This window comes from Nothoprocta perdicaria, unplaced genomic scaffold (assembly GCF_003342845.1).
Source record: "Nothoprocta perdicaria isolate Ctin4 unplaced genomic scaffold, notPer1 scaffold_475, whole genome shotgun sequence".
Lineage (NCBI taxonomy): Eukaryota > Metazoa > Chordata > Aves > Tinamiformes > Tinamidae > Nothoprocta > Nothoprocta perdicaria.
In genome coordinates, this window is record NW_020455727.1 from 98,753 (window position 1) to 113,453 (window position 14,701).

General features: G+C 37.6%; 1 protein-coding gene across 1 annotated transcript in view; it reads right to left on the reverse strand.

Moving 5' to 3' along the window:
* PLPPR1 (phospholipid phosphatase related 1) overlaps positions 1-14,701 on the reverse strand; it is a 116,298-nt gene that overhangs the window by 22,207 nt on the left and 79,390 nt on the right. Inside the window, exon 3 of the mRNA XM_026047093.1 lies at positions 9,934-10,122. Coding sequence (XP_025902878.1) covers positions 9,934-10,122 — 189 coding nt within the window. The remainder of the gene's footprint in view (positions 1-9,933; positions 10,123-14,701) is intronic.

Sequence of the window (14,701 nt, forward strand, 5' to 3'; positions counted from 1 at the left end):
TGTAGGAGCCAATGCATGAAAGCCTTACTGAAATATTGCCTTTATCCTGTTTCATTCCATCTGCTCTTAACAGAATTGGCAAGCAATTCAATAAGCCCAGCACACTAACTATGGGGGTGGGAATTAAGAAAAAGACCATCTGCACAAATGCAGTTTAAAAGTGATACTTTATTTCAAATAATTTATTATCTGAGTTATGCTAACACTCAGAAGTTTGAGTTAATGCTTTGGGTCTCTGTCTGCCAGGGGCTGTACATACTCTTTGAGAACTGTTTCATACCCTGAAGAAATTAGAGTCTGCAGAGAAATGAGTTATTAGATTAAAAAAAAATCAAAAACTTTTCAAACAAGAATTAGTTAGATATAAGGCAGAATCATAGTCTTCCTCCTTTAAAAACACATACATTTTAGAGTGCATTTGCAGTTGATACTAGCTAAACATTTTTATTTCATTTCCATTTCCAACTTTATTTCTATGAATTTAATTATCTGGCAATTATTCCTAGCAATTCCCATACAGGTAGATTAGTTTCATCTATTCAGTTTAGGAGGTAAATGTTGCTATGGCATAAATCCATTCAACTCCATTCTACAGACTTAAGCATAGCTTTTCCAGATTTCCTCCAGCATAGCAGATCAAAAAGTGATTTTTTTGTTAAGTGAACAATCCTTTTGCCTTAATATATGCCTTAATATTTGCCTTAGGTGTATTGTGAGGTTACATAAAATCGGTCAGCATAAACTGGATTATTCATCTGCTCCTCTGGTACTGAATCTAGTTGCCTCAGTTTGAGAATTGTGTTTCACCAAACCCTGGACTCTAGAAAAAAAATTAAAGCCTTGAACTGCTCTCTGAAAATTCAAGGGCTCTTAATTCTGACAGCTAATCTACCTGTGCAAAATTAAATGGGGTCTGAAGACTCCATTAAAGAAATGATCTTTTTTTTTCCCCTCTCCAGGCAGATTTGAAGAAGAGTAGCTCTGACTTTCTTAATTCAAAACCCGATGATTCTTCATGCAAAGTGTCCATATCTGGCCAAGTTCTCCAGCTGGCCTCCCTGAAATCAATCTGACACTGACACTATTAAGTGCCTGAGTTCTTGCCAGAACAGAATTAGCAACCCAGGAATTGCTACCGTTCAGTCACAAATCTGAAATCTAAATATACATGCACAGTTACGGGTGGAAAAATAAAAATCAAACAATCTACTTATATTTTTATTAGGAAAAAATGCAAAGTTCATGGACTTCCAGATCATGCTAGCTTAATAAAGTAGTAGGAATGACAAGAAAATTGCAGTGGAAGTTGGGGTCTTTTATTCAGTGCTAGAAACACAAGTATCTGCAGTCTGAAGTGATGTTTGTCATAGGAATGCAAATCTAGTGTCAAGTAGTCACTGGGTATAATTTTGATCTCAATATCATGACTAATAGCAGCTTAACTCCACTGTGGAGTGTGCTGGTTGGAGTTTTTTGCTTACATTCCTCTAATTATTAAAATTAGGTATAAATACTACAGTGGTGTGTGAAAGCCCCACTGGAGATACCTCCCAGTAGCCACTTTTCCTTTGCTTTTTTCAATCTGTCCCGCAACAGACCTCTTCTTCACCCATTCCAGCCATTCCATTACCAACGGCTTTACTAAATACTCGATCCTCCGTCTTCCTTCAGAGAGGATCCTCAGATCCTCTCTGTTGCCTRTGCTGCTGTTGCTTTTTTCCATCTCAGTTTCAGCGAAGTGTATAATAAAATGACCTTCTCATTTTCTTTATCAACAGGCCTTTGTTCATAATAGATTTCAATTTGCACAGACATAGTTAGGAAATAATATTCTCCAAGTCATGGCTTTACTTCTTTCAAGTAGTGAAACTGCATCTTCTTCCATCATGTTCTAAGCCCAATATGGGCACCCTCCCTTCCCTGCACTGCTCTACAGATTACAAACAGCTTGTTTATTTGTTCATTAATTATTAATCAACAAAACAACATATATGTTGTTTTTAAAAGCAAATAGAAGTTTTTATCTTCAATCATAATTTTTTTTTTAAAAAAAAAACTTTTGGATGAGCTCACTGTCTCCTTGACAAGTTATTCTTTATACAATGGCCCTCTAGAAACAGTCTATGTGTAAAGGCCAAGAAGAGATGTTTTAATTAGGAAAAAAAAGTAAGAAAAACTGGCCTGAAATAAATCTAGGTGAAGACTGAAAGAAGGTTTCAGAAGCGTGGCAATCTGGAACAACCCTCCTGCAGCAACTGTGCAGAATTAGATGAGAATGGGAGGTTGCCTTGAATGTTTTATTGACTTCATGAAGTTGATTCCTTGATGATCCTGTAGGCACAGCCAGTGATTCCACATTCATTTCTTTAACTCTATTTGTTTTTCTTATCAGAATATCATCTTCAGAACATCATGTAACTCACTTCAAATAAATCTTCAAGCAAAGTTGAGGCTGCACTCCTGCTTTACTCCCCAGGCATCACTTGCTGTATGTCTCTTCTAACAACAAAAATCCTTCTGTTCAGCCATGTTTCTCCAAACCCCACTGGGTACAGTACCATGATATGTTTTCTACTATGCACAAACTGGCATGTCATACACCATCATGTTCCAGTATCTTCTTCTTTTCACTTAATCACTTTGGAATCCACTGGCTTCATTTGAAAACTCACACTACACTCACTGCAAMTTAGTTTAAAACCACAGAATTACAGAATGGTTGAGGATATGGCAAGGGATCCCTAGAGACCATCTAGTTTAACTCTCCTGCTCCAGCAGAGCACTTAGAGCACGTGGCACATGGTGGCATCCAGGTGGGTTTGGAAGATCTCTASGGAAGGAGACTACACAACCTCTCTGTCCTGTGTCCAGTGCTCTGTCACCCTCACAGTGAGTAAGTTCTTCATGTGCAGAGAGAACTTCCAGTTCCAGAACTTGTATCCATTACTTGTATCCATTACTTGTCCTATTACTGGCCACCACCAAGAAGAGTTTGGTCCCATCCTCCCTACATTCTCCTCTCAGGTGATTATACATACTGATGAGATCTCAGTCTTCTTGGTTGTCCCTCTTCTAGCCAGATTGGATGATTTGTATCATATATCATATGCTACATGATTTATATGAGTGCTCATCTGGAACTACTTTCCTGTCTCCAGTTTGTCGGTTCATGAGTGAATGTTTGAACACTATTTTTCCATTTTTAAGATTTTAAAAGAATGTTGGAGTCATGTGAAAATTTGCTGTACAAAGCTTTAACTTCAGTTGCATTTCTATGTAAACAAAGAAGGAAAATGGCAGCGAGGACTCACAGCAAAAATTTGGGGAGCAAAGCTCAGCAGACCCTCAATCTGGGTTCTCTCAAGTCTTGACTGTGAAACAACAGCTTTTCACAGTTTCTYTCTCTCTGTTTCCAGCTGCCACAAAAGGAGAGTGATCTCACATTAATAGGAATTACATGAAATATTGAAAGGTTATATATGTTTTTTAGATGCATAAAGTTTAGATTACCCTGAAGAATTCTCATTTTTACTCCAACAGCATCCTTGGATATTCCATATGGTCACTCTCAGATCTGAACTGGCTGAACATTTCCTCAATTCTTAAGAATTTGTGAAGTTGCACTGCAAACGCCACAATCAGAAAGCACTAAATTATCAATATGGGAATGTCCAGACTTCAGCCAGGAGGAAAAGCAAATAGTAGGAGGACATTGTCTGTGAGACAACTCGGGCACAGAACTCCAAAACGAATGCAGAAGGGAATATGAAGAGCTGAAGGTCCTGGGGATCTCAATACCGAATAGTCAATCTCAAAATGACTCCACACAAGAGCCAAAAAGCCCATCCTATCAAGCAGGACTTCGTGAACAGTTCTGTCCACTGAAACGTCATCTTTGTGAAGCCCATCAGCAAGTGTTTCATCAGCACTGTCTTTCATTGGACAGAATGAACTGTGATCCTTTGCATCACAGTGTTTCTCAGGAGCCAAATTCAGAGTTTCCAATCAGCAGCAAGAAGCAGTCTAGATACTACACAGACGCTCATGGTTAAATTACTCCAAACAGCAGATTTTCATAAGCACCACAAAATACAGTGCACAGAATCCTAAAGCAATTTGGGTGGGAGGGAGTTCCCAAGGCCTTCACTAATCAAAGCAGGACCAATTTAGACCAGGTGGAATGAAGCATTTTATAGTAATGTAGTCACATTGTGAATGTCTTGAAGAATAAAGATCCAGCAACCTACTGGAATTTCTGCTTTGCTATTTCACTACTGCCATTTCAAAAAGCTAATTCTTCCTAATACTTAGTCAGAGTGTTCTTTTTTTTCAATCTTCTGTCTATTGCAATATATTCTTATTCTTTGAGCAATCTGTCTCTATCTTCTCTATAACTCCCCCCCCATAGAGAACATAGTCCATATGGAAATTCCCTCATGGTGTCTCTTCCTTAATTTCCTTAAATCTCCCTTACAGTTAGTCTTAGGACCCACTAGAATGTACTTTCAAGGTTTTTTGATTATTCTCCCTATTTTCCACCTTCAGTGCCAAATCTGACTGCTGAGAACGCATTGCAGCTGAGTGCAGCTGAGACCCACTGCCAAGTCTGTGCAGCAAACACCATGCAACATAATCTTCTCCCTTTTTCTTTCCTCCATCTTCTGCTTGCCTTATACGTACTCTCATTGGAAAAGAAACCTCACGATACAAGCAGTCACAGAGATCTGACGTGGGTATTTGTGACAAAAAAAGAATGTTTCTGTGATCTGTAGCCAGGGCACTGACCCAAGCCTGCCTGGCTGATGACTAGAGGATCAGATGAGGTTTTGCTTAGGCACTCTTTCCTCTTTTCATCTTCATTTATGCAGGACTTTAGCAGCCAATGGGAATCAGAGATATATTTTGTAAAATTATATAAGGAAATGAAACAGATTTTGCAATTAAACATTGCAGAGTAAACTCACCCACAATCTGCTGAGGACAAAACCCAATCCTACATTCAATTATGTATTAGTTCATTTTGTTATTTTGCTCTTTGAAGTGAAAGCAATAACAAAGAACAGCTTTATAAAGCACTTTTCTAGATAAGATAAATTGGTTTCTTTTATTCCCTGCAAGACAAAAGGGCTGCAATCCACAACTGCCCCCAAACAACAATTGACTATCATTCTTCTCAAAAACAATTTGTTGCAGGAAAACAGTCTGAAATAATTAAACTCCAAAATTTCAGTGAAATCAAGAGGGGAAATGTCTCCTATCTTTGCACATATTCCATTGAAATTGGCATGGAACTTGAGGAAAGTCCTATAAGACATTGGCTGTAAAAGAGCCTGAAAGAGCTGTAACAAACAACAAGGTATATTTATTACTTTCCAGAAAGGTATGCAAATACCAAAAATAAACAACCGCACACAGGCAACTCACCTTGCCAAGGACTTCAGCTGCCATATAGTGAATGACAAAGGCTCAAAAAGAGGGAGAAAAAATACCACTTTCAAAGGAAATCTGACCTGCAGTGAGGTTTTATACCTCCATCCTAGCCCCATGAGCAATCTCAGCTATATTTCCTAACAAAACAAGTAAGAAGCAAACAAAAATATCTTGAATTGAGATCACTCTGGAAGTAAATTTAAAAATTTACTAATTCTAAAAATGAAGAGTTTGTTAGTACTGTGTATTATAGAACTCCACAGAAAAGGGACATACCATTTTTTTTACAAGGAGGAAAATAGGTATGTTTGGGACATGCTTTTYCCTAAAAAAATTGCCAGTCCTCCCCATTGCCTCTTGTTCTGTCCCCTAGTGTTCCATAGCACTGAGCTGAACAAGCCATGCTTGGTTTCCTTGGCATCTGCTGTTGAGCTGCCACATGGGACTTAGTCCACATAGCAGAGAAGTTTCCTGCCTTGCCTTCTAGATATGTGCCATCATAATAATAATAATAACTTTCTCTGCAACTTGGAAAATTGTTCAAATTCCACAGGGAAATTTGAACAGTTTTCTCATGTATCAGATATGTTTGATCAGCACTACTTGCTAGCCTCTGATTCATAACCAAATCACTGTTTTCTTTTGCTGATTCCAACAAAACTATCTTAAAACAAATAGTCCTTTGCATAAATTAATTACATCAATTGCATCASCCAGTTAATAATTCTGTGGAGGCTGCCACTTCTGCTCCAGAAACTGAAAGAAAGAAGCTGGAGATTTTTTGAAAGTCACGGGGGAACTTTTTATTATACTGTAAAGAAGCTAAATATGGTGTTTTTGACTAATATTTAGYATACTTTTCAGTGAATATATTTTCTTTCTAAGCCTTTCTTCCTCTCTCAAGTAACCAGACAAACCACAGAGGATGGAACAATACACAAAGCACCTTTAAGCTCTGAATCTTTATTTAGTAGCAATAAGGGTATTCCTAGTAAGCCTATATGTTGGAAAGTTAGTCTTGATAGACATTAATAAGTCTGTTTGAGTCCTCCTTGATTATAAGGGAATGGCTTGAAAACATTTCCTCTTCAAATATTATTTTTGTAAAATTCCTACATTGGCAAAAATTAAATAAAAATTATTTCTGCTCCACATGAGCTGAAAGAGTACGTGTCTGATATTTTGAAATTGACAAGGCAGTGAACCATTTTCCCTCAGATTGTGCAAAACTTGATGCTGCTTAGCAAAACACTTTTAACTTCATCAGGTAAGATTGCAACTTAAAGTCAAAGCTCCTCCACTCAAACTTTTAAGTTGTTTTTAATTTTTGTGTTTCTTACGACTTTAAAGTCAACTGAGTAAAATGTCTTTGCTATGTTTACTTCAAGAAAAGAGTTTGCATTCTAGAGCTCCAAAGCTGAAAAAAAAAGCAATTATTCTCTTATTAAGCTCCATATCAAAGAATGACCTCCAAAAGGAGGGGTAGTCTAAAGATCTGTAGGGCTTAATCTGAGAGATCAGAAACGTGAATGTGCAATCATTTTGCTGTAGGTCCTTGTAAAGGCTAAGACAAGATTTTAGAAAGTTGGAAACTTTTGATCTTTTGCAATATGTCTGGGACATTGACTGAAGAAGTTCTGTGGTTTTCTTATAGTTCCATGGAAATGAACATTCTCCTCAATTGCCTTTCCCAGCCACAAAGACAGACTGGTAGTCAGCTCATTCAAATGTTTACCATCCTTTGGAGAAAGATGTGCTCCTACTGCTGGAATTCAAATGAATTAATCCTAACATTTCTTTATCATGAAATGGGCTGAAAACATTCATATATCCATCTCCATAAGAAAAGAGAAAGACTGGGGATTTAGCAGTAGCTCAGTAACCAACTTTCATGTCAGTACAGCTTGCACAACTTACTTCAGATGAAGGTGAAACTTTACGTATTTTATGAAGCTTTTTTTGTGGTGTCAGAACCTACAGACAAAGCACAACTTAATTCTAAAACAGAGACAGTGATTTTGGTAACCACTCTTTTCTACCATTGCTGATGRAAAAATTCACTGAGTTTTAATATACAGGTTTAAGAGGATAAATCATTAAATCAAAAATAAAATGGCAGCTTGTTTCTTTGAAAAGAAAAACAGGTTTGTCCTCTCTTAGGTGCAATTTATCACTTAAATTACCATTTTCCTACTACTTTGTAGAAAAGCCACTAATTTCAGTCACTCAGAAAATTTAATATGAAAACGGCAGATGAAAGACTTTGACCTATTTTCAGTGGAACATTTGAGAGGAAAGTGCATTTCACAGAATGGAAACAGGCATACACCCCTTTAATATATTTAACAGTATCACCAGAAGATTCAAGCAATTTTTCTCTCAAGGACCTCTTATCATCAGAGACTAAAAGGTTATCAGTCAGAGCATCAAAAGACTTATCCAGTTCTTATGTATGTTGATTAACAGCTCAGTATAGCAGAAAAAAAAAAAAAAAAAAGTTACATGGGGTCAGTATAATGAAGTGCTTCAATAAGAACATATAAAATGCAGAAAAACAGGCCTGTCTCCTTTGTTTACTTAACATGGGGTTGGGGAAAAGCATGTATGGTAGCAGCAATCCACAAGAGCATTTTCTGTTGCCAGGGAGTTGACACACGGCTGCACCGAAACGTTGCTTGCCTCCACGAGTAACCTCTCACCAGAGTGAGCTTGCACAAGCTCCTGCATGATTTCCCATAGCACCAAAAGACTGCTAATTAGAACCATTGCCACTAGATTCCTTGCTTTCTCCCTAGCAATAATTATTCCTCTCATGAGACAAGACATAGGGCAGACTGAAGCTGYAGAGACAGCATGCAGAATGCTATGGCAGAGCAGAACACTCTCATCACTCCTTTCCCATGTTAACGCAGGCCAAGGGAAACATAAAGCCATCACTGCTCATCTCCCAGGGACAGAGACGATTATTATTATGTTCCAAGGATGACCCCAACCCTTTTTTCATAAATGAGAGTAACTAAGAAAAATCCTCTGTAGGCCACTCAAATGAAAGAAACAAAATTTTAATCCATTGAGTGAGGTGATCCACGGTGGGTAGAGAAAAACCTGAAAAGTTTTCAGCAAAATTTGACAGAGCAAATTTTAAAATAAGAAATCAAAATAAAGAATAACATTTTTACTATTATTTACTAACCCAATGCCATATCACACAATGGGACAAATTGTTCACTAACTTCAGTAATATTGCATCTAGAAATGGAAATGTCTCTCAAATTCCCTACTTTTTTGGCAGGAAAACTTGAAGAAATATAATATTTCTTTATTATTATTATTATTATTATTATTATTATTATTAGCAAATCCTGTTTCAGTGAAGCATGAAGCAGGGAGCATGAAGCAAAAGTGAATATGTCTTAATGTTCAATTGTGTTTTAATGCTGAAAATAAAACTGTTACTGCAGAAGATTTTTCATAAGTGCATGGCAGTATTATATTAAAATTCCTTACTCGTTTTTAGAAAGTGAAATATGAAAATCTGTACTCTTTTGCATAACCCTTTGACATTTCTTATCACTTTCTTTGTTTCACACTATTAATATTATTGCAGACAAAAACCAAAAACGGATTATGTCTCTTTTGTGCAGCATCCATCTCTCACAATTAAAAACACACACACAGGTTTAATCAGCTTTTGAAAGGACTGTGAAAGCAAAGCTAAGATAAGAAAGAAATAGTAAATTTAACAAAGAAATAAAGAGAAAGAAATAGAAGATAAAATGCATAAAGAGATAATCTGATAAGTACGTATCAAAGCAATTATAATTGCAGCAAAGCTGGCTGTTGCTGAAATTTTAAACTTTCTGTACAGCAAAAGAGAAAAAGTCAACATTTTGCTAAACAATGTCTGCAATAATCAGTTCAGAATTGTATGTATTCATTAATTTAATATTTTCACCTGCTGTAAAGAGCTACATTTTAGCTGGCTTAAAACTAACAGAGAAAGCTAAATGCATGTGGCTGTCCAAAATATTGTAAATAAAGATGAAAGAATATACATAACTTTGTTAACTGAGCAYCTTCCAGCTCATCTATGCCTGTTAAAGCCCTTTAGCAATTCATTTACTACAGGAAGAAATAATTCTGGGTATGTGGCATGTGCGTTCCTGATTTTAGCCCAACTTTATCCTACTCGTTTWATTTTCAGAAACAGATCACCTTTACATTTAGGCCTCTCTAGAATCACATAATTCACAACTGATCACCAGAATGAGCTATTGTGACAGGCTTAGCAAGTTCTACCCTCAAWTTTTCCTTGTGATTGTCTTAGAAAAATTAGTGCTGGAAATAACTGATGAAGATTATATTGGGATAAAGCAAAACAGAGAACCAGCTAAGTGCAAATCAATTATAGATGAAGAAAGAGGAAAGGAGACACAGGAATATGTCAGGATTATTACTATTGCAGAGGAACAGCAAAGAATTAAAATGATTCCTTATACTTACAATAGCTGTTGGAGTTGAAGCCAGCACACAGTACAGCACAAGGGGAGAGATGAAGCTCTCATCCTCTGCTCCCGGGTAGGGTTTCATCAAATTGCCATCCTGACAGAAGAAACCTTGGATATGCACCTGGAAAGTGTCAGTGCATTCGAAGTAGTAGGCGAGCAGAACAGTCCCAGCCATGATGACAAGCTGAAAATAAAGCATGGTCACACAGAGACATTAGTTGCTTTTTTTCTCACGGATGCAGCTGTGCCTCCAAGCTACTCCGGTGCCACAGAGCATCCTCCCTTCACTGTCGTTCCGAAAGCCCTTGGAGAATGCGTGGTGTGTGAGCACGAGTGTGCCTACGTGTGCGTGTGAGTGTTCCTGTGTGTCCACTTCACAACATCTGTTACATAAACCTTTTGGCAGGCGACACTAATGAACGTCTCAAATAGGAGTGGGTCCATAATGGGGCTTGTAGAGGGACGGGAGCCTCTTTATCAAAGGGCGTGTGAGTGTCACCAGCAGCAGCGATCAATGCAAACGAGGAGGATGAGGAGCAGCATCGCAGGAACCAACAGTAACAAGCTGAAACCTGTCCACAGCAGTGTGGAGTGGGAAAGGTTCTCACAGATCACAGGGTGAGCTAAAGCCCAAATGCTTCCCAGCTGCATCCCACACTGGTGCAAGCGCACACAGTGCTAATCCAGAGTATCCCTCTGTGGCTCCGACAAAAGCCTCCCCTGCCACTCATCTCACCTTGGAAATGCTGCTTTAGAGGAAAAACGCTGCAACTTTCTTCAGAAATCCTGTCTTTCCAAACAACTGGAAGGAGTAATTTTTGTACTGCCTGACTGCTGCTCCATCACAACCTCCTTTGAAAGACTCTGTCTTGAGTCTGGCTCTTCATCTTTATGTATAAGAAAGCGTGACAAGCATTTCTTGTCACTTTATTTAATGGTTTATTGATGGCTAAATGGACTGGGATGCCTCAACTATAAGCTTTTTTTTTTTTTTTTTTTTCATTTATCCACATTTAATCTAGGTCAATGTCAGCTTCCTACACCACTCCAACCACACAAGTCAGAACAACCTCACAGACTGTCACAAACCTCATCTCATGAAATTAAGTGGGTAAGCTAATTCTTGTGCCCTSCCTGCCAGTATGCATAGGAAATAGGATGTCACAATCCTAATCACTTACAAAAACAGCAATATTGATTTGGAAATTACAGCAATTAGAGGTTTTAATACTCTGCAAAATTTTCTTGTTCCCCAAGACCAACTTTTGATCAGAGCTAAATAAAAATGCAAGTTGTATGTCCTGTATCTCTAAAGGCATATCATTTAATAGAATGGGTATTTTTCTTACTTTAGTTCTGATATTCTTTTACTTTTTATGAAAATATGAAACCAGAGAAGTCAACGATGGAAGCAGAAAATAGACCTCAGCAGAGCCAAGTGAAGCCAAAGCTAAGTGATCCTGTATTTTGCMTTAAAATTTATAGAATTTGCACACAAATTCTAAATACTTCTGTAGATTTTTTCTTTAGCTGGAAAGTATGAGCAACTTGGATTAATTAATGTCTTATAATCTAATCAATTGAGTATATGGATTTAAATATCTACTTCAGCTGGTCACGAAGTTATGGCAGTGAGTGAAACTTTCATAGACAGAGCACATAGCCTCCTTTTAAAGATTTACACAAGCAAGCACACAATTATTTCCCAGAAACATGCATATTCTATTCTTTTTTCCCCACTGTGATTTACAGTATAAATGTAATACATCAACACAAAATATTAATCATATATCTGTTTTCTGAGGCTTTGCTTCCTGTAGGTGATTCAGCAACTTTCAGATCCAAAACTTTGAACTCTACCACCCTGTGAGGAATTGGAGATACATTAACCATTTACCCAAAACTCAAATAATTTACAACCTTTCCAGAAGTCTGCACACCTGTCACACTGTTGCCCGGCATCTGGAGCTGCCTCCAGATGAACTGATAAGTTTTTTCCTATGAAAGGCTGGGGCAACCCTGAAAGCTGGAAAACTTCAGAGAAGGAACTGCTGACCATACTGATCTGTGCAAGGGTCTGAATCATCCTGCAAATCCCTACCCAAGTGCAACAGAAAGCAGAGATTCTGTATCCTAAGGCTCAAATGTGCTTYGGTGGACTGTGGAAAGAACACGTCGGCTTCTTTTACAAACACATAGAGAATCAATCCTTGTCCTGTAATTAGCTTTTACAAAGGAATCATAGAATAGCTTAGAGGGATCCAAGAGATCCTGACCCACTTCGGGCTTCTTTTCTCTTTGTCTGTCCAGAACTATGTGTTACTATTAGCATCTTACAGCTATGATTTTGCACAAAACTTTTGGGAACATGGAAATCTACTTGTGATGAGGAMAGCACAGACATATAAGCAAACATGATTTCTATCCATCTCAAAACAAAAAGAGGAGAGTAAAATAACTGTCTTTCACCTAGTATGTGATCAAACATCACCATTATAAGCATACTCTTTCTTAGTCTCTGCATTCATTTTGAATCTGTTTTATCTATTGGTTACATCTGCTTAACCACAAAGCAGGAGGACATGTGCTTTCTGTTCTTGGCAAATAAACAAGTTAGGAAGTTTCAATAAATCATATTTTCACTTTTCATAGCACATAGGAAACAAAATCTATTAAAGTCCAGAAGAGAACCACATTTTCAACCTACAGCCCTATTGATTTACAACCTCATAACTTGATCACAATTGTAGCTTTACTAATTCCTTAAAAAAACCTTGAATAGTAAAAATGAAATACAAAAATGGAATTTCCTTCAAAAATACTACAGACACCCAGACGTAAAAACACAGATGTGTTCATATATCTAGCTATAACTTAATTTGGATATCAAATCCACAATGAGATATTTTGCAGTGTTGCCTAAATCTGGGTTAGGGACATTTGCCCCAGAAAAAAGAAAGTAACTGAAAAAGTGTATCTAGGACATTGAAGGACATRAGACAAATCCATTAAAACGAGTTGTTTTAGAGACTTCACAAGGATTAACACAATCTCTGTGAAAAGCAGAGTCTTCATGTTTTATTTCTCACCCTAAATGGGGCAGTGCTGCCCCTTCACATCCTTTATTGAGCTGAGTGTTTTCCTGTYAGTAGTAAAGTACATAAAAGCTGACTTAGAAATAGTGATAACACCATGAAGACACAGATCCCAAGTTTTTCCCTTTAGTTAGCAGGTGGTAGAGCAGGCTTTTCTAAAGTCAAAATATTTTTTTTCTACATATTTTTTTTTCTTATTAGATACCTACCTGTAAAGGTGTGTAAAAAAACATATGCCCTCACTTTATTTCAYGTGGCTCATATAAGAGTATGTGGATTTAGGTGAAAGTACTTGAGTATATTTTTTCTAAATATATAGCAGAAAAAAAAATACCTTTTTTTCTCAACTTCCACTGTTTATCCTGACATCTACAAGATCCAGTGCCTGCATGCCAGTAAGTTTTTCAACAAACTCAAAGAAGTCATTGTTTCAAAGACCATTACAGCATCCTGAAAGATTCAGTGGGATTTTCTTTAGGGCAAAAGCAGATCTCAGTTTAGATCTTAGAACTTATAAGATCTTAGCTTAACTCTGTGCATAGCTATATATTTCCTGATAAATCCTGGGCATTTTAAATTTAATGGGTATATTAATATAGCCATTATATCCCGAGTGCATTAAATTTAAAGAAGAACAAAAACAATGTCAGTCCTTGATATGCCCAGAAAAATAGACTAGAGAMTACAGAGTGTCCAGATATAAACAGAGTAAATTCAGTTCTAGCCTCTCATACCGCCAGTGATGTCAGTTATCTGATCCATCCTTCCTAACCCAAACACAGTAATGACAAATATGTCACTTCATTTACTGATAAATGGCAAAAATATCATTCATCCCAAACGCATTCTGGAGTTTCAGAACTGTTTTTGGACCTTCTCTGCAACAGAAGTTGACCTAGTGCTGAAAGAAAAAAAAGTTTTTGCATATAAAATACAGTCATAGTTTGGGGACTACTAGCTTATGTCAATGCTGACCTGTAATGATGTAGATACCTKGATAATATACCAGATCCTGTTCAAACTTAAGTTTCAGGGATTTTGTGAATTCAGGGATTTTGTGAATTGTGAATTTTGTGAATTTGTGRTTCAGGGATTTTTATGGATTTTCCTTAGGAAAACAGCAACAGAAAAGCAGTAAAATTAGTCTTCAAACTCAGCAGATTCTATCACAGACCCGTGATATCAATGCATAAACAGGGCAGATCAGCCATGAATATGAGCTGATCCTGCAGAAAGGGAAGACCTGCCCACAGCTGTGCAGCTCTATCCTATGCCTTGTGCCCAGCTTTCTCCACAGCCTGCCTTGATATCTCCATGGAGAGGACCATGTGGACCACAGTCTGTGCCAGCCCAGCCTYGCTCTTCAGCAACGCAGGCTCCTCGGCTTTAAAGGTGATGGTCTTTATGTCCCACTTGGGACTCTGATCCACCCAGATTTTGTCTTTATTTCCTTTCCAGCATATATCAAACCTGTTTCCAAACCATACTTTATTATTTAAAATATTCATGCAGTAAAGGCAGACCATAATCTTCTCCTGTCTGGAAATCCCTTTCTATTATGTCCAGTGTTTGTTTGTCCTGGTAGTCTGAAAGCACTACATTCTCCTCTCCTCTCCTCTCCTCTCCTCTCCTCTCCTCTCCTCTCCTCTCCTCTCCTCTCCTCTCCTC